We start from the raw sequence: 19,402 nt of genomic DNA, 5'->3' as shown, positions 1-19,402 counted from the left end.
AAAAAAAAAAAAAAAAAAAGTATTATATATATGCAAGACATTATTCACATAAATATTGCATGGCTATTTTTTCAAGAATATACATTTATTAGTAACTTAAGGACCCAGTGGCAAAGGTAGAAATGGCTAACTATAACTTCGTTTGTAATTATGATAGACATAGAGGGTACAAATGACAAAAATAGCTTGTTTATAATCAGTCACTTGGGAAAACTCAGGTACTGAACTGTAAGCTCCTTGGAGGCACAGACAATGTCTTATTCATTCATGTATTGCTACTGCCCAACACAGTACATACATTAGGTACTCAATAAAATATTTATTAAATCAACAAGGTACTTTCCCTCTATATCGCTAGGCCTTACTCCATCCTTTTCCTTCCCTTTACTGCCAAACAACTCAGAAGACTGAGTAACAGTAACGGCAGGAGACCCAATGTCACAGCATCTCTCCTCGTAACTCTGGGCACTGCCTCTTGCCACTACAATCTTCTGAATTTCCTCCTTTCTACCAGCTCTCCTTGAGGATAACCAACCTCTCCAGATGGTTATCCTTAAGGCTCAGATGAGAAGGCAGTCTGTGCTTTTTCTAAACTCTAACATGAGAGTTCAAATTCTTGTTTTGACTATTAGTTCTACAAAGATTATTTTTTATTTTTTGAGATGGTCTCGCTCTGTCATCCAGGCTGGAGTGCAACAGCACAATCTTGGCGCACTGCAATCTCTGCATCCTGGGCTCAAACTATTTTCCTGCCTCAGCCTCCCAGGTAGCTGGGACTACATGCATACACTGCCATGCCTGGCTAGTTTTTGTATTTTTTTGTAGAGATGGGTATGTTGCCCAGGCTAGCCTTGAACTCCTAGACTCAAGCCATCTGCCTGCCTCAGCCTCCCAACATGCTAGGATTACAGGCGTGAGCCACTGCACCCAGCAAGATTTAAAAAAACAAAACAATTTTTTTTGTTTTAAAATTCAAAATCTTGGCCGGGTACAGTGGCTCACGCCTGTAATCCCAACACTTCTGGGAGGCTGAAGTGGGTGGATCACGAGGTCAGGAGTTTGAGACCAGTCTAGCCAATATGGTGAAACGCGGTCTCTACTAAAAATACAAAAAGAACTAGCCAGGTATGGCACACCAGGAGGCTGAGGCAGGAGAATTGCTTGAATCTAGGAGGCAGACGTTGCAGTGAGCTGAGATTGCACCACTGCACTCCAGCCTGAGCAATAGAGGGAGACTCCATCTTAATAACAAAAAAAAATTCCAAATCTTGCCCACATTACTCATGGCTTCTCTATTTCAATCTATGGCACCACATGTTCCAGATATTTTTGGAAAGCAGTACTCCTCAGGTCACCAATCTTAATGGTTTCCTTTCGCCCTCAGGAGAAAGCTCAAATTCCTCTGACTGGCACTCAAGGCTAATTACATCTGCTCCAACTTAGCTTTGGGGGCCTCATCAATCACTACTCCTCTATGCAAAATTTCTGATCCATCCAAATGGGTCTCCCTATCTCTTCAAAATAACACCCCTCACATTATTTCCTTTTAGGAAAATTCTTCCTAAATTTTCTTCACCAACATGAATTATTCAAGGTCTAGGTCAAATGACATCTTATTCTTGCTGTCATTTTGGATAACAACACACTGAAAACCATTAGGTAGTTCTTAATATTGATGGCTAAGATATTATTAATTGCTGTTGTGAGGCATGAGCACAGAATAATGAGATGGAATTGACAAGAAATATAGTCACTTATCCTTAAACCACAAATCTTATTCCGAACTAAACTTGAAGAGCAATGACCAGCATTACTAGTCTCTTCCTCCTTCTCACCCTTCTCATACACCCTGCATTTGCCCAGAACAGATATTCAGTATCTGTCGACTGACTATAGCTATTATATAAATAGTTACAATCAGAATAGGGAAGGCAAAAGAAAGATTAAAAGAAACTGCTAGTGGCCATCAACCACTGACTAATCAAAGGGATGGCAACTTCTCTGTTTGTTTTTCCAATTATAAAATGTAGATAACAATGCCTACCTCAAAGGGCTATTCTAACTATTAAATACTACTACATATCAGTGTGTCGTGAACTTCAGAGTACCATAACAATATTTGTTGTTATTTCCCTCAAGTCATGATGTGGAAATAAGACTTGAGATAATGAAAGGCATCTTGGAGACCTAACATGTCCAGAAAACTTGATTTCTACCTCTTCGAACTTGTTCCTTCCTCATCTTCCAAGTCTCCATACCCATACGCCTAATTATTCTAGGTGAAAACTTAAGAAACCATCATTCCTTCACTTTACTTTCTCTTTCACTTCTTCCCCTATTATCCAGGCTGGGGTGCAGTGGTGCGATCATGGGTCACTGCAGCCTCAACTTCCTGGGCTCAAGTGAATCTACCACCTCAGCCACCTAAGTAGCTGAGGCTACAGGCACACATCACTATGCCTAGCTAATTTATATATATATATTTTTTTGCAGAGATGGGTCTCATTATGTTTCCCAGGCTGGTCTCAAACTTTTGGGCTCAAGCAATTCTCCCACCTTGGCCTCCCAAAGTGCTGGGATTACTGGCGTGAGCCACAGCGCCTGGCCCTATATTCAACTTTTCATCCCCATCAGCTCTACCTCTAACACCCTGTATCCATTTACTTCTCTATGCCCTGCTATGCCCTGGTTTGAACCATCATTTTCCTGGACTACTGAGTAGTAACTTTGGACTTCCCCACTTTCTATTTGTCATATGGCTGCTTGAATGATTATAAATAAGTAAATCTGACCAAGTTCCTGTGTTAAAATGGCTTTCCTTGGCTGGGCACAGTGGCTAACGTCTATAATCCCAGTACTTTGGAAGGCCAAGGCAGGATTGCTGTTCGCCAGGAGTTCAAGACCAGCTTGGGCAACACAGTAAGACCCTGTCTCTACAGAAAATTTTTAAAAGTTAGCTAACCATGGTGGCGCATGCCTGTAGTCCTAGCTACCTGGGAGGCTGAGCTGGGAGGACAGCATGAGCCCAGGAATTCAAGGTTACAGTGAGCTATGATTGTGCCACTGCAGTCCAGCCTGGGTGACACAGTGAGAACTTGCCTGTATAAATTTTTTTTTAAATGGCTTCCTTTGGTATTTGCCATCTAAATGTCTTTATTGCTTTATAAAGGCCTCTGCCTAACTCTCCCACCTTTCCTTTGTCTCTCTCTCCTATGACTCTTTCTTTTTGTTCACTTCACTGGAGTCTAACTGATTTTCTGTCCCTCAGACATTCTAAGCGTTTTCTCACATCAGGGTTTCTGACCTCATTACTTGTATCTAAAATTATCTCTCCCTCCTGTCCATACATAGCTGGCCCTTTGTCTATGCTTACATTTTAGTTCAAATGTTAGCTACGTGGAAAGAGCAACTCTGGTCACTCTAGCTAAAGTAGTTCTGCCCCTCAACATTTTTTTCTTTTGAGAGATGGTCTCATCTGTTGCCCAGGCTGGACTGCAGTGTCACTATCTTGGTCCACTGCAGCCGCTACCTCCCGAATTCAAGAGAATCTCCTCCCTTAGCCTCCCCAATAGCTGGGGCTATAGGTATGCACTACCATGCCTGGCTAATCTTGCATGTTTTGTAGAGACTGGGTCTCACCATGTTGCCCAGGCTGGTCTCAAACTCCTGGACTCAAAGGATCCTCCTGCCTGGGCCTCCCAAAGTGCTGGGATTACAGGTGTGAGCAACACGCCTGGCCCCTTTCAATTCTTTATCATGTTTTCTCGTCCTAGCATTAACCACTCTCTGATATTATCTTGTTTACAATGCCTCCTCCACTGACATGTACATTCCAAAAAAGGCAAGCATTTTGTCAGTCTTGTTCATAACTGTATCTCCAGCATTTAGAAAAGTGCTTGGTACATAGGTACTCAACAAAATACATTATTGAATGAAAAGAGTTTGGTTCGATTCTTTTTTTTTTTTTTGAGACGGAGTTTCACTCTTGTTACCCAGGCTGGAGTGCAATGACCCGATCTCGGCTCACCGCAACCTCCGCATCCTGGGTTCAGGCAATTCTCCTGCCTCAGCCTCCTGAGTAGCTGGGATTACAGGCACACGCCACCATGCCCAGCTGAATTTTTGTATTTTTTAGTAGAGACGGGGTTTCACCATGTTGACCAGGATGGTCTCGATCTCTTGACCTCGTGATCCACCCGCCTCGGCCTCCCAAAGTGCTGGGATTACAGGCGTGAGCCACCGCGCCCGGCCTCGATTCTTATCCCTTCTTTGAACAGACCAGGAAACGCCAGAACCTTAGAAGGAATAATGGTAACTTGCCCCAAACCAACAGCAAAATTAAAACTTTGGGTCCCCAAAGATATTAAATCAGGCCTCTCAAGTTCCAAACTGAAACACTGGATCTCCTGGATCTTTTGTTTTTAGACGGAGTCTCCTTCTATCGCCCAGGCTGGGCTGCCGTGGAGCAGTCTAGGTTCACCGCAACCTCCGCCTCCCGGGTTTAAAACGATTCTCCTGCCTCAGCCACCTGAGTAGCTGGGACTAACGTATACGCAACCATGCCCAGCTAATTTTTGTATTTTTAGTAGAGAGGGGGTTTCATCATGTTGATCGGGCTGGTCTCGAACTCCTGACCTTGGGTGATTGGCCCGCCTCCGCCTCCCAGAGTGCTGGGATTACAGGCATGAGCCACCGCGCCCAGTCCTGGATCATCTTTTTAGGAAGACATAAACCAGTGTCAGGGACAGAGCCTGGACATGGCGCTAAGGATAGTCACAGAGATGCACAGTCCCTCTCCCCCGCCATTTGGTTGAATTCAAGTCATCCCTCTGCTTGTGAATCCTAACAACCCTTCCGACTTAAGGCTCCACAGTCTGGGTCTGCCTTTCCTAGGTTACCTGACATCTCCGCTAGCCTGCTGAGAACCACGCCCAGCACCTCCTCTCTAAGATTTGATTGGCTGTCTTTGGTAAGTCCGCACACTCACCTGGCAGTTCCCTCATTAGGTAAAAAGGGCCACAGCCAGGTCCTGACTTGTCCGCCCCTGGAGGGGCCGTGGCTGCGGTGGGAGGCGGGGCCGTGCCGGGACCCCCGCCCGGAGGAGGTGGTGGCGGGGGTGGAGGCTTTCCTGGTCCGAAGCCGAGTGCGGTTGGGGGCGGTGGTGGGTCAGCCTGAGCCCCGAACAGTGCAGTAAAATTCTCCATCGTCCCCTCTGCCTCGGCGCTGCCTAGGTGTCTGGCGTTGGTAATTTTCATTGGACAATGCTTTTAAGGGGTGCCGCCCTCTTTCTCAAGGAGCCGCTTGTCATTGGATGCCTCAGGTACCGCCTACCTTGTTTTAGTAACTACTTCCGTCGCCTTATGAGAACGTTTACAAAGTGCTATTTAACCTTATTAGATTCTTCGGCTAGCTTCGTTTGCTACAGTCCAATAAAATGACTTAGGTGGATAAAGCGACAACTAGACTAACCAATGATATGTTAAATTCTTGTTTGGGTTCTGACCTACCACAGCGTCCAGAGAGCTACATCCGGATTTAGAGGCGGTACATTTGAGGTACGGCCCAATAGCAGTCTCTATGGTGGGGGAGGCGGGGCCAGATCTACAACGCCAATGAGCCCCGGCCCTGGCGGCCGGAAAGATGGCGATCCTGGCACCTCTAATTGCTCTGGTGTATTCTGTGCCGCGACTTTCACGATGGCTGGCTCAACCTTACTACCTTCTGTCGGCCCTGCTCTCTGCTGCCTTCCTACTCGTGAGGAAACTGCCGCCGCTCTGCAACGGTCTGCCCACCCAACGCGAAGACGGCAACCCGTGTGACTTTGACTGGGTGAGCGTCCCACGTCTTAGTACCCCGCGACCTTGACTGCCCCTGCCCTTGCAGGGGCATCTGGGAACCCCGGGGTTTACCTTTCTGAGGACACTTGAGGTTCCGAGCCTGTAGCGGACTTACAAGTACAGGGTCTGGACCATCAAGTCTAAACTTTGTGTTTAAGATGAGAAAACGGAACCGGTTAGTCGCAGCCCCTGCACAGAGAGCGGCCCAACAGCTTCTGACTGTTGAGTCCAGGTTTCTTTCCATTTCACCATTCAGACTAATCAACAGCCCTATGAAAACTCTACATACACGTGTGCAGCGTTTTGCAGTGCCGCTCATTAAGTAAAGCCTCCTGAGGAGCCAGTAAGGTAGACAAGAGAAGTAGTAGTATTCTTGTTTCATTGGTGAAGAAAAGGATCTCGGTATATTTAGGCGACTTTCCCCAGGTCACACAACTAATGAGTGCCTGGGACTTGAAACTGCTCCTCTGGCCACACTATCTGCACACACTGTCAGCTGTTTCTTAATTCAGTAAACATTTCTAGAGTGTACACTCTAGGCACTCTGCTGGATCCTGAGGATGTGAAAGTGGATAAAATTTTTGGGCGATTGTAAAGGAATTGTAAAAAAAAATACGTCGTAAAGAAATCTGTCCCAAGCCCCTTGCTGTGCTTCCTCGATAGGGGTGGAGGGACTGTGCAGAGCATTAACTTAAAGCGCTTTGCCCTCTGCCATATAGCATGTGGGGGGCAAGGAAAGGCTTCCCCTTTGCTCCCTGAGGGTTTGTTGAATCAACCGACAAAGGGCACGTTAATAGACATTTTAACGTGCATAGCATGAGGGAATTGTAAGAGAATGACCCAATGGGGTACAGAGGCTTATAAGCCCCTCTTCATAGGAATATGGGAGATGGGGAAATGTGGGTGATTTTAAGGTGGATGGTAAATGATTTTTAGGGCGATTCAGTGGCCTGGGACAATTACTGTTGAGCCTGCAGAGCAGACAATGGTTTCTGACAAAAGTCTGTCCAGGTGTGTTGACAGGTTTCAATCTTTCTTCCTGTACTATAATGAAAACTCAGGGAAGAGACTAGAAGTAACTGTTGTCTTCTTTGACAGGCCTGGACTTTAGGCAGATAAGGTAGTTATCAGAGTAAAGCTGTCTCCAGTATCTGATGGAATCCAAGGGCCTTTAATTAAAAATAATTAACATATAGGATGCTATATTTTGGAGTGTGAGTCCCTGGTCTCCTTTATATCCTTTGTTTGAAACTTCCTTAGAAGTTTCACTATAAGCTGAGTTGGTGTCTTTGGAGAGAGAAATCAGGCTAGAAATTGATTGGCAAAGGATCCCATTAAACCAGTCTCTCATTTGGCCAGTCCAGTTAAATTGTTGTGTCTCATTTCAGGAGATGGCATTGTAGATGAGTTCTCAAAGCTAGACCTCTATATATGATGTAAGCAAACAGATCTTTAATGAGACATTTCTAATGGAACAAGACAAACGAAGCTTAATGTCTGGTGTACTCTATAAACTAGTTTCTTTAGAGTCTGGAGGGCAGTCGGTTGGCAAGATTAATAATAATATATTTTCCTAGATTGTAGGTTGTGTGTAAAGTTTGTCCAAATATAAGCTGTTGTGGTGATTTTTTTTTTTTTTTTTTCAAAGCCAGTTTGACTAGCTTTAGCTGGTAAGGCCTTAGTAAAAAGGCAGGGTTTTTTGTTTGGGTTTTTGGTTTTTTTTTGTTGAGACAAGGTCTTGCTCTGTCACCCAGGCTGGAGTGCAGTGGTGTGATCATGTCTCATTGTAGCCTTAAGCTCCTGGGCAAAGCCACCCTGCCACCTCATCCTCCCAAGTAGCTGGGACCAAAGGCATGTACCACACACCTGGTTAATTTGTTTAGTTTTCTTTCTGAGACGGGGTATCTTTATGTTGCTCAGGCTGGTCTTGAACCCCCGGGCTCAAGGAATCCTCCTGAATTGGCTTCCTAAGGAGCTGGGATTTACAGGCATGAGCCACTGCACCAAGCCAAAAAAGGCCATTTTAATTTTTAGTGATTCCAAGTCAGAAAAGTGGGTGAAAAATGGAAAACAGTCTGGAGGTTAGTAATTTTATAAGACCAGTTTTATTTTCATTAGACTTTGGAAATTTTTACCTAGTCCAATGATACAGTTTCATAGTTATCAGAAACCTGTATTTGTCAGAATTTTTCCCATCCTTTCCTTGAGCCTCCTTGAAAATACAACACTTGGCTGGGCATGGTGGCTCACATCTGTAATCTCAGCACTTTTGGAGGCCAAGGCTGGTGGATTTCTTGAGCTCAGAAGTTTGAGACCAGCCTGGCCAATGTGGTGTAACCCTGTCTCTATTAAAAGTACAAAAAATTAGCTGGGCATGGTGGTGGGCCCCGGTAATCCCAGCTACTCCAGAGGCTGAGGCAGGAGAATCACTTGAACCTGGGAGGCAGAGTTTGCAGTGAGCTAGCATCACATCATTGCACTCCAGCTTGCAAAACTCTGTCTCAAAAAATATATATATATATTATATTTTATGTAATATATAATATGCAATATGCTTTATGATATATTATGTAATAGTTCTATATTTTATAATATATATAACGTATAATATACATTATAATGGATATAAAACTGGGGTTGACCATGGCTGATAGTACAGGGCTCCTGGCAACAGCAGCAGCATCCGCAAAGCCTCTTTCCCCAACTTTTTATATCCATTATACATTATAATATAAATTATATGTTATATATTTTATAATATATATTTTATATGTCTTATGTATCATATATAAATGTGCTTTTAATACTAAAGCTTATTTTAATACACTTTGCAAACAAATCTGTTTAATCTTGGTCAGCTATGGCTACACAAGGTAAAACTGTCCATAAACCTTTTATAACCTCTCGGAATTTGTTTCCATTCATTCTTTTCTTTTCCCAAGTTTTTTTATTGTTGTCATTTAGTTTTTATTTCATAATCATAAACTTAACTCTGCAATCCAGCTAGGCATGGAAGGGAACAAGGAAATCATGGAACCCAAAGGGAACTGCAGTGAGAGCACAAAGATGATAGGCCGCTGCGAGCAAGTGGGGTGGAGGGTGCTCTCCTGAGCTACAGAAGGAATGGTCTGGTGGTTAAGATAAAACACAAGTCGAACTTACTAGAGTTGTCCACAGTCAGCAATGGTGACCTTCTTGCTGGTCTTGCCATTCTTAGACCCAAAGCACTCCATGGTCTCCACAATACTCGTGCCTTCTTCCACCTTGCCAAAGACCACACGCTTGCCATCCAACCACTCAGTCTTGGCAGTGCAGATGGAAACCTGGGAACTGTTTGCATTGGGTCCAGCATTTGCCATGGACAAGATGCCCAGACCTGTATGCTTTAGGATGAAGTTCTCATTAAATTTCTCCCTGTAGATGGACTTGCCACTAGTGCCATTAAGGCGTGTGAAGTCACCACCCTGACACATAAACCCTGGAATAATTCTGTGAAAGCAGGAACCCTTATAACCAAATCCTTTCTCTCTAGTGCTCACAGCACGAAAGTTTTCTGCTGTCTTTGGAACCTTGTCTGCAAACAGCTCGAAGGAGACGCGGCCCAAGGGCTTGCCGTTGCCGGAGATGTCGAAGAACACAATGGGGTTGGCCATGGCTGACAGTACAAGGCTTCTGGCAGCGGCAGTGGTGTCTGAAAAGCCTTTTCCCCAACTTTTTATATCCATTTAGTTTGATCTATATCAAACTATATTGTATTTCTCCATTCATTTATTCTGAAACAACCCCCTTTAAAAAAAAAAAAAACCACCAGGCATGGTGGTGAGGGCTGGTAATCCCAGCTACTTGGGAGGCTGAGGTAGGAGAATTGCTTGAACCTGGGAGGCAGAGGTTGCAGTGAGCTGCGATCTTGCCACTGCACTCCAGCATGGGCGACAGAGCGAGACTCCATCTCCATAAAAAATAAAATAATAAAAATAAGTTTGTAATTTTGCTTTTTGGTTTTATTGCCAGTTGTTTTTTTTAACTTAAAACAATAATTTTAAGAAGTAATGAATGCCCGTCCGCATCCATTCCTATATGGCCTAAAACAATTAATTGGCTGTAAGTCTTTTGACTCTTAAGGCCCTTAGCCATAGGGAGTCCTGCCAAGGAAAAAATAACACTGTAGAATTATCTGACTTCTGTGACAAAACCTTTCTCTCCCAAACATCAGTATATGGTGCAATACAAAAGTGGTAGGAAACATAGGTTTGTCTACTGTTGTCAAGTCTGTTAACAATTTAAATAGCAGGACCAGGTGTTTCTCACAATTAATTTATACCCTCTTCAGGATGCCATACCTATGGAGATAAATTGGCCGGAAGAGAGCTTAAATGTATTACATTCTAATTTAATGTTGGTCCCACAATTTTCAAGTAAGATTTATCACAGGGTTCAAATAACCCTTAATAAGGAGGATAAACACATTGTAAGTCTAATCAAAGAATATGATGCATTCGGGGTTTTTCCTTGCTGATTGGGTAATGCCCAAATCTTCACTCTCTTTATGACATTTATTACCATATTAACATTAGACATTTCATGTAATGTTATGCCAGATAAAGCAAAAGGGAAAGGCACAATTAAAGACCTGTATCATAATAGCTCAGGAAATATCTTAAAATCCACATTTTACAGAGAATACCCTCTCCCTTTTGTTCAGGATGTTTTTTTTGACTTAGCCTGACTCCATTTCACCTCTTAAACAATTGGCTATTACATCAGGTCAGACTATGTCTTCCCCATTATCCAAATCACTAATAATGTGAAACTATTACCATCAAATTAAAGGACTCTAGAAACAAGCCTTCCCAGCACTGTGGGACCCTGCCAGATGGCCAGACAACTCTATGAATGAGGTTTTCCAGCACCGTGGGATCTGCTGGTGGTGTTTGTTGGCCTACACATATATTCTGTGGAATGCTTTTTGGCCAAGATGGGGGACTGAGGACTAAGCTCTGATTTTTTTTTTACGTTGCTCAATTTCTTTCTGAGGGGTCTGAGGGGTCATGCCCTACAAACCATAAATTCTCATCAGATGGGTTTTATTTAACCCTGTATATTGATTGTGATTTACTTTCCATCTGACTCTGGCATAACAAGGAAGAAAATAAAAATGTTTTACCACAAAGTCTATTTCCTTCCCATACCTTGAAATTGCCCTGCAACGTCTCTTGTGGGAAAAATCCACATTCTATAGAGAATACCCTCTCCCCTTTGTTCTCCTTCCTTCTTTCCTTCCCAGATCCAGGAGATAATCAACTAAGAGCTAGGCACCTTTTAAGTCCAGTTAAAAACAATTTTCAACCTACTCTCTGTGAAGTCTTCTGAGAGCTTCCTCTGCACAATAAAACTTGGTCTCCACAATCCTTTATCATAACCTGAACATTCCTTTCTATGAATCTCAGGTCTTTAGACAAACTCAACCAATTGTCTGCCAGACAATGTTTAAATTTACCTCTAGTCCGGAAGCCCTCTGCTCTGAGTTGTCCTGCCTTTCTGAACGAAACCAGTGTATTTCCTAAATGTATTTGATTGCTGGCCCATGCCTCCCTAAACTATAAAAAACCAAGCTGTATCCCGATCACCTTGGGCACATGTTCTCAGGACCCCCTGAGGGCTGTGAGTGGCCATGGCCACTCATATTTGGCTCAGAATAAATCTCTTAAAATGTTTTACAGAGTTTGACTCTTTTTGGCAACAATAAAATGGTGCCCAACGTGTGTCTCAGAGAAGACTCAGGACCCCCTAAGGAGTTGTCTGAAACCAGAGCTACGGTACAAGCAGGGGCCCATTGAAGCCCCACTGAGTTTGAGCTTCTCCTCTGGCGGAACTGGTAAGTCCTCCTGAGCCCCAGACCTCCCTTTGGTTGATGGTCCTTGATTTATTCTGAGCTGGTTTTCTCCTAGGAAGTTGTTGTTTAAAGATCCTAATTGTAGTTGGAGATGCGTCGTGAAGGGAATTCTCTGTTGCTTTTTCTCCTAAAATTTATCTTGATTTGGTTCATTTGTGTGCATTTGTGTGAGGAACTGAATTGTTTTCATAAATATATGAGAGACTGAGCTCTTCAGCTTTGAAGGGAAAGGGCATTTGCTCCTCTCAGCCAAAATATGCCCCTGGGTGACTGAGGGCTTTGTGGGAGTGTCTGGGGGGTTGACCCTCTGAAATGTACAGTGGCCCTACAGGGAAATCCTCAACAAAAATTAATTTAAAAAATGGCTCATTCAGGAAGCGCATATAAGGGCTGGTCACCCAGTGTTTTGAGCCCTCTCAGATATCATAGACTTATGCAGAGAAAAACTGAGACACATAAGAGGGCAGAAATGACTCACTGGTGACACACTGTCGAGTTGTACCCACAAGCAGCATGCATCGATCCACCACACAAGAACCCTAGGCTATAGCTCAGTTCCTCTATAGAAAAAAAAAAGCGGGAAACAAATCTAAGAATAAGGAGAAAATGAGGAGAATGTCTCCTTTTCAGGCACTCTGTAGGTTTTATGGCACATCTACTTGCCAGAGTTGATATAAAATGGAAACCAGCCTGACATGGTGAAACCCTGTCTCTATTAAAAAAATATAAAAATTCAGCCGGGCGTGGTGGCTCAAACCTGTAATCCCAGCACTTTGGGAGGCCAAGGTGGGCGGATCACGAGATCAAGAGATCGAGATCATCCTGGAAAACATGGTGAAACCCTGTCTCTACTAAAAATACAAAAACTAGCTGGGCGTGGTGGCGTGTGCCTGTAGTCCCAGCTACTCGGTAGGCTGAGGCAGGAGAATTGCTTGAACCTGGGAGGCGCCGGTTGCAGTGAGCCAAGATTGTGCCACTGCACTCCAGCGTGGTGCCTGGCGACAGAGTGAGACTGTCTCAAAAAACGAAAGGACAAAAACAAAAATTAGCCAGGTGTGGTGATGCATGCCTGTAATCCCAGCTACTTGGGAGGCTGAGGCAGGAGAATTGTTTGAACCTGGGAGGCAGAGGTTGTGATCCGAGATCACACCATTGCATTACAGCCTGGGCAATAAGAGCAAAACTCCGTCTCAAAAAAAAAAAGATCGTGGGCTGGGTGCAGTGGCTCATGCCTGTAATCGCAGCACTTTGGGAGGCTGAGGTAGGTGGATCACCTGGGGTCTGGAGGTCGAGACCAGCCTGGCCAACATGGAGAAACCCCATCTCTACTAAAAATACAAAATTAGCTGGGCGCAGTGGTGGGTGCTTGTAATCCCAGCTACTCAGGAGGCTGAGGCAAGAGAATTGCTTGAACCTGGGAGGGCAGGTTGCAGTGAGCCGAGATTGCGCCATTGCGTCTAGCTTGGGCAACAGAGGGAGACTCCATCTCAAAACAAAATAAAACAAGAATTTTGGGTGAATTTTTGCCCTGAAATAAAATAACTACATTGTGCAAGAAAGAGAGATACTTAGGGTAAAACACAGTCTAACCATTATGACTGTTCTCTGTACGTTGTAATAAGGTTACTAAGAAGGAATTTTTAAAGGGGTTGTATAATTCAGTTGGCTATGATGAAAGGAAATCATAATAATCTTTCTAGAGATGAATCTAATATTTAAAAAAATATACAAAACTAAATTGGTTAAAACAAGATTTTATTACAAATACTGAATTATTTTTAATGCAAGAAGTTTTAAAATTTTTTAATTCTGTGATGTTTTTCCTTTAACATTCTTCAGATTGATATCTTAAAAGTGCCACTTTTTCTCTTTTGTTTTATTCTCTTTTTTTGAGATGGAGTTTTGCTGTCGCCCAGGCTGGAATGCAGTGGCATGATTTCCACTCACTGCAACCTCTGCCCCCTGCAACCTCTGCCTCCCAGGTTCAAACGATTCTCTTGCCTCAGCCTCCCGACTAGCTGGGATTAGAGGCATGTGCCACTGTGCTGGATAATTTTTATATTTTTAGTAGAGACCGGTTTTGCCATGCTGGTCAGGCTGGTCTTGAACTCCTGACCTCAGGTGATCTGCCCACCTCGGCCTCCCAAAGTACTTGGATTACAAGTGTGAGCCATGTGTCCAGCCTTTTTTTTTTTTTTTTTGAGAGAAAAAAATCAATGTATTTGATTGACGTCTCATGCCTCCCTAAAATATGTAAAACCAAGCTGTACCCTGCCCACCTTGGGCACATATTCTCAGGACCTCCTGAGGGCTGTGTCACAGGCCATGGTCATTCATATTTGCCTCTCGTAAAATATTTTACAGAGCTTGACTCTTTTCTTCATCACTGGCCACTGGACTTCACCCAAAAATAATGCCTCCCAATGGTGGAGACCAAGAAGCTCCCACTTGGTTACAAGTCAAGCTCCCAAGAACATAAGATGAGAAGGAAACCTCATTTGGTTTTTATTTTGGGGACCCACAGCACAATCTGTATGCTGTTCTGATGAGAATTTTAAAACTCACCAAGCCAGTCTGGAGGGCCAGCTTGAACAATAGGCTTACAGGGGCTTTATTCTGATGTTCTACTTTATGGTACCCTCTCCACGACAAAATAATACATGAAGATATAACAGGAAAAAGACTTTTTGGGAGAAAAAGAATCAGACAATATGAATATTCATCCCAAAAACACATCAAAGTCGCTACACCTAAGACTAGTCATACAAAATGTTTTTCTCCCATTAATCTTAAATTTGGAAAGGAAAAGGAGACCAGCAGTGGTTTTTGTCTCTTTATTAACATGTCTCTTTCTTTTTACTAGTATTTTCATGTGCATTGATACGTTTTTCCTCTTCTATCAATCTGCCTTTTGTCAGCTCATTTCCAGCAAACCTTAAGAAGGTGCAGGGGAAGCTACCTGTGTCCCTATAAGCAACATCTGTGTTCAGATGAAGGAGCATCATCCAGAATTTTTGTACTTTTTCCAGCCCCCAAAATAAGTCATTACCTTTACCAGAACCCACTCCCTTATTCTTTTCCTCCTTCCCTTTCCTGGTTCCTCTTTTTTCCAAACTGTATTATTAATTAGCTCAAATGCAGCTTTGCTAGTCCAAAAGATCTTTCGTTTAATATCTGATACCACTTCAATGAATATGGGACCCCAAAGGCCGGGCATGGTGGTTCACGCCTGTAATTCAACCACTTTGGAGGCCAAGGCAGCGCAGATCACCTGAGGTCAGGAGTTCAAGACCAGCCTGACCAACATGGTGAAACCCCATCTTTAAAAAAAAAATATATATATATATATATATATATGTATATATATAAAAGAAAAGAAAATGGGACCCCAAAATATAAATGTATAGTAATAAAGATTTTTAATAAGTATAGGAGAACTTTTATAAAATTCATTTATCTGTATAGGAATAAAGATTTTTAGTAAGTACAGGGGACCTTTTATAAAATTAATTTATTTGTATAGTATGCAAAATACTGGAAGTTTTTATGTTATTCTGGTAGAATTTTTTAAAAAGTGCTTAGGGTTAATAGCCAATTTTTGTTTTCTGGAAAATTCATGGTTTACTTATTTACCTTGGTGATTGGAACTAGGTTCTAGGAGCTAAACTCAGGGAGGTTCCTGGAACATAACCTTTGGGTTTTTATGGAACTTCATTGCACAGTTGTGATTAATTAAATCATTGGCCATTGGTGATCAGCTGAAACTTCAGCCTGGTGGGGTAGGGGTTGGGGCTGAAAGTCCTAACCTGCTAATCATGCGGTGTCCTTAGGCCTTATGGGCCTTGTGGGAGCATCATAGAGTGTATTTAACAAACCCAGGTGGCCTACTACACACCTAGGCTTTATGGCAGCCTATTGCTCCCAGGCACAAACCTGTACAGCATGTTACTGTACTAAATACTGTAAGCAATTTAACACAATGGTAAGTATTTAGGTATCTAAACATATCTAAATACAGAAAAGGTACAATAAAAATATGGTATTATAATCTTATGGGACCACTGTTGTATATGTGGTCTGTCGCTGACCGAAATGTCATGATGGGGCACATGACTGTATATTTCACAACAACAGTGTGTCAGTGATAATTGTGGTTGTTTTTTAAAGTCTTTAAGAGAGAGACAGTGAGGAATTTACAGATGAAATGATACAGCTGAAATTTGCTTTAAGTTTCTCTAAGGAAAAAAAATAGGTAGCATATATGAATTGGAAATCACACTGGCAAAATGTTGGTTACTGCTGAAGCTAGGTAATAGGGGTTCATTCAATTAACCTCTCTTCTGCATGTGTCAAATTATCCATAAGAAGTTTAAAAACAATTAAATACACCAACCAAGGGGACTCTGCATTATATAGCCTTTCTAGAACCCAGGCTCATTCCGTCTTCAACCTATGACTGTGGATCATCCCAGCATCAACCTGCCAGCAAATGAAAAAAGGCTGGAATGCAAGGGCACACCACTTCTTAACTGCCTGAGCCCAGAAGTGGTAAATCACTTTCATTCACATTCCATTTGGAGTACTAGTCACACAGTTCTACCTGGATGCAAGGAGACAGAGAGAAAGTCTAGATGCAGTACACCTAGCAAGAAAAGGAAATGAGGTTTGCAGTAGCAATAGCTAGTCCCTCCATAGACCCATTTTTTGTTCTTAAAGAATGCTTCTTTTGGTCCTACCTTTGGTCTCCTGGATAACTACAATTCTCTGAAAATTCATCTTTCAGCTGGGTGCAGTGGCTCACACCTGTAATCTCAGCACTTTGGGAGACCAAGGCGGGTGCATCACTTGAGGCCAAGAAGTTTGAGACCAGCCTGGCCAACATGGTGAAACCTTGTCTCTACTAAAAATATAAAAATTAGCCGAGCGTGGTGGCAGGTGCCTGTAATCCCAGCCATCCAGGAGGCTGAGACAGGAGAATCGCTTGAATCCGGGGGGGCAGAGGTTGCAGTGAGCTGAAATTGTGCCGTTGCACTTCACCCTGGGCAATGGAGCAAACTCTGTCTCAAAAAAAAAAATAAAATAAAATGGCCAGGCACAGTGGTTCTCACCTGTAATCCCAGCATTTTGGGAGGCCAAGGCAGGCAGATCACGAGGTCAAGAGCTCGAGACCATCCTGGCTAATATGGTGAAACGCCGTCCCTACTAAAATACAAAAAATTAGCTGGGTGTGGTGGTGTGTGCGTGTAGTCCCAGCTACCCAGGAGGCTGAGGCAGGAGAATCACGTGAACCTGGGAGGCGGAGGTTGTGGTGAGCCGAGATCGCGCCACCGCACTGCAGTCTGGCAACAGAGCAAGACTCCGTCTCAAAAAATAATAATCAAATAAAATTCATCTTTCCACAACTTTTATTCCCAATTGTAACCCACCTAGTTTCATTCATGAAAATCCTTCCTAATTTCTGCCTCGGGTATATTTACAAAAGTCTGTCATACTCCCTTCACCCCGATTTTACATGTTGTTTTTGAGATGGAGTTTTGCTCTTTTGTTGCCCAGGCTGGAGTGCAGTGGCATGATCTCAGCTACTGCAACCTCCACCTCCCAGGTTCAAGCAGTTCTCCTGTCTCAGCCTCCTAAGTAGCTGGGATTATAGGCATCTACCATCTCCCACCATGCCTGGCTAAGTTTTGTCTTTTTAGTAGAGACAGGGTTCTACCACAGTTGCTTTGTCTGACATGAATTGGCTCCCAGTATTGTAAACAGAAGAGTACAGAAGGCCTTGGACTATCTAATCCTTAGTCTCACCCCACCCTATGCTTTCTCTCAAATGGTCTGTATGATTCTTCAGGGCAGTCATTAGTTTTTGAAATTATCTTGTTTATGTTGTCAACTGAAGAATGGTAAAGCTCATACATTTGGAAAGGAGAGCTTTATTTTTCATAAAAGGTTGCAGCCTGCAGGCCATCCTGGTAGGCAGGGAAGCATAGCCTCCACTCAGAAGCCAGAAGGCAAAAACAGACTCTTGGAGTGAGGGGTAAAGGAAACAGGAACTTATGCTAAGCAGGGTGGCCAAATATATATATTTAATAAGCGATACACAGAGTCATGAATGTTTATGAAAGAAGAAGCATGTTATGTTGAGTTGAGCTTCATGTCCATCCATAAGACCCATGTTCAAAAGTGGTGGTGTTAGCGTGATCTGAGGGTGGAGTTTTCAGCCCTCTCCTGTCAAAAGGTGAAGCAGAGGACACAAAAACCCTCTCTGCATTCTCCTTAGCCTGGCCAGGTCTGCTGCATGGTCACTGGTCTCTTATCAGGAAGCAATGCTGGTTGGTTGTTTTGTCCTAACTGCAAAAGGGGTGGCAGTCTCAGGCAGTTGGTTGACGTCAGGTGGAGCAAGTCTTTTCAAAGGGCTACTTTCTGTTTAGCCCTTCAGGAAGAAAGCCTGATGGTGGTGAGTGAAGGTGGGGGTATAAAGAGGTGTGTCTGACCTCGCGCCCTGTCATGGCTAAGAACTCAGTTTTCAAGGTTTCTCTGGGGTCCCCTTGGCCAAGACGGAGTCTGTTCAGTCACTTAAGGGCTTAGAATTTAATTACTTCTCAGTGTCTTTGTCATGTTTATTGTGTCTCATTGCTCACTTGGTACTTACATTCTAGAGCAGTGGTGTCCAATCTTTTAAAGAATTGTCGTGGGCCACACATAAAATACACTAACCCCTAACGATAGCTGATAAGCTAAAAAAAAAAAAAATCAAAAATATCTCTTGTTTTAAGAAAGTTTATGAATTTGTGTTGGACCCCATTCAAAGCCATCCTGGGCTGCATGTGGGCCACAGGCTGGACAAGAAGGTTCTAGAAGGTGAGAAAACTATAAGACAAGAGTACTGAAAGGGCTTTTGAGAGCTATGAAAGCCCCTTTCAGTTCTCAAATTATATCAAAAGTACATGAGATTATCATGATGAATATTGGGTAGGGAGGAATGATTAAGTAAAATTAAACACACGAGGGCTGGGCACTGTGGCTGACGCCTGTAATCCCAGCACTTTAGGAGGCTGAGGCGGGCGGATCATCTGAGCTCAGGAGTTCCATACCAGCCTGGGCAACATGGGGAGACACCATCTCTACAAAAAACATAAAAATTATCCAGGTGCAGTAGTGTGCGCCTGTAGTCCCTGCTACTTGGGAGGCTGAGTCAGGAGAATTTGCTTGAGCCCAGGTGGTGGAGGTTGCAGTGAGCAGAGATCGCATCACTGCACTCCACCCTGGGTGACAGAGCAAGACCCTGTCTCAAAAACAAAAAATTAAACACATGGGATAGCCAGATATTATATTAATGGGCTATTAAGAAAACTTACTAGAAAAGTTTTATTCTACACTAAGTTGATTATAATAATCTTATGATTTTACACCATATCATGCCTTATACAACTCTTTTTTTTTTTTTTTTAAACAGGGTTTCACCATGTTGGTCAGGCTGATCTTGAACTCCCGACCTCAGGTGATCTGCCCGCCTTGGCCTCCAAAGTGCTTGTATTACAGGCGTGAGCCACTACGCCTGGCCTAACTCTTTTTAATCTATTATTTAATCCTCACAGTAGCATTTTGAAATAGATACTGTTCAGTTGAGGAAACCAAAGCTAAGGGATTAAGTGCTTTGTTGAAAAGCACCAGCAGG

At 43.2% G+C, this 19,402-nt stretch overlaps 3 protein-coding genes across 3 annotated transcripts in view; 1 reads left to right on the top strand and 2 right to left on the bottom strand.

Annotated features, from left to right (window-relative positions):
- MED19 (mediator complex subunit 19) overlaps positions 1–5,362 on the bottom strand; it is an 8,648-nt gene extending 3,286 nt beyond the window's left edge. The window contains exon 1 of the mRNA XM_017498943.2: positions 4,988–5,362. Coding sequence (XP_017354432.1) covers positions 4,988–5,255 — 268 coding nt within the window. The 5' untranslated portion in view covers positions 5,256–5,362. The remainder of the gene's footprint in view (positions 1–4,987) is intronic.
- A 183-nt stretch (positions 5,363–5,545) lies between these two features.
- Positions 5,546–19,402, top strand: part of TMX2 (thioredoxin related transmembrane protein 2) — an 18,001-nt gene continuing 4,144 nt past the window's right edge. Inside the window, exons 1-3 of the mRNA XM_037728028.1 lie at positions 5,546–5,829; positions 11,558–11,668; positions 18,563–18,585. Coding sequence (XP_037583956.1) covers positions 5,641–5,829; positions 11,558–11,668; positions 18,563–18,585 — 323 coding nt within the window. The 5' untranslated portion in view covers positions 5,546–5,640. The remainder of the gene's footprint in view (positions 5,830–11,557; positions 11,669–18,562; positions 18,586–19,402) is intronic.
- On the bottom strand, positions 8,791–9,505 carry LOC119467013 (peptidyl-prolyl cis-trans isomerase A-like). Its single transcript, XM_037728012.1, has one exon. It carries the CDS (start codon positions 9,488–9,490, stop codon positions 8,999–9,001), a length of 492 nt encoding a protein of 163 aa, XP_037583940.1. The 5' UTR covers positions 9,491–9,505; the 3' UTR covers positions 8,791–8,998.

This window comes from Cebus imitator, unplaced genomic scaffold (assembly GCF_001604975.1).
Source record: "Cebus imitator isolate Cc_AM_T3 unplaced genomic scaffold, Cebus_imitator-1.0 Scaffold253, whole genome shotgun sequence".
In the NCBI taxonomy this organism is placed as follows: domain Eukaryota; kingdom Metazoa; phylum Chordata; class Mammalia; order Primates; family Cebidae; genus Cebus; species Cebus imitator.
The sequence above is the reverse complement of the archived record's forward strand: the minus strand, read 5'-3'. Positions and strand labels throughout refer to the sequence as shown.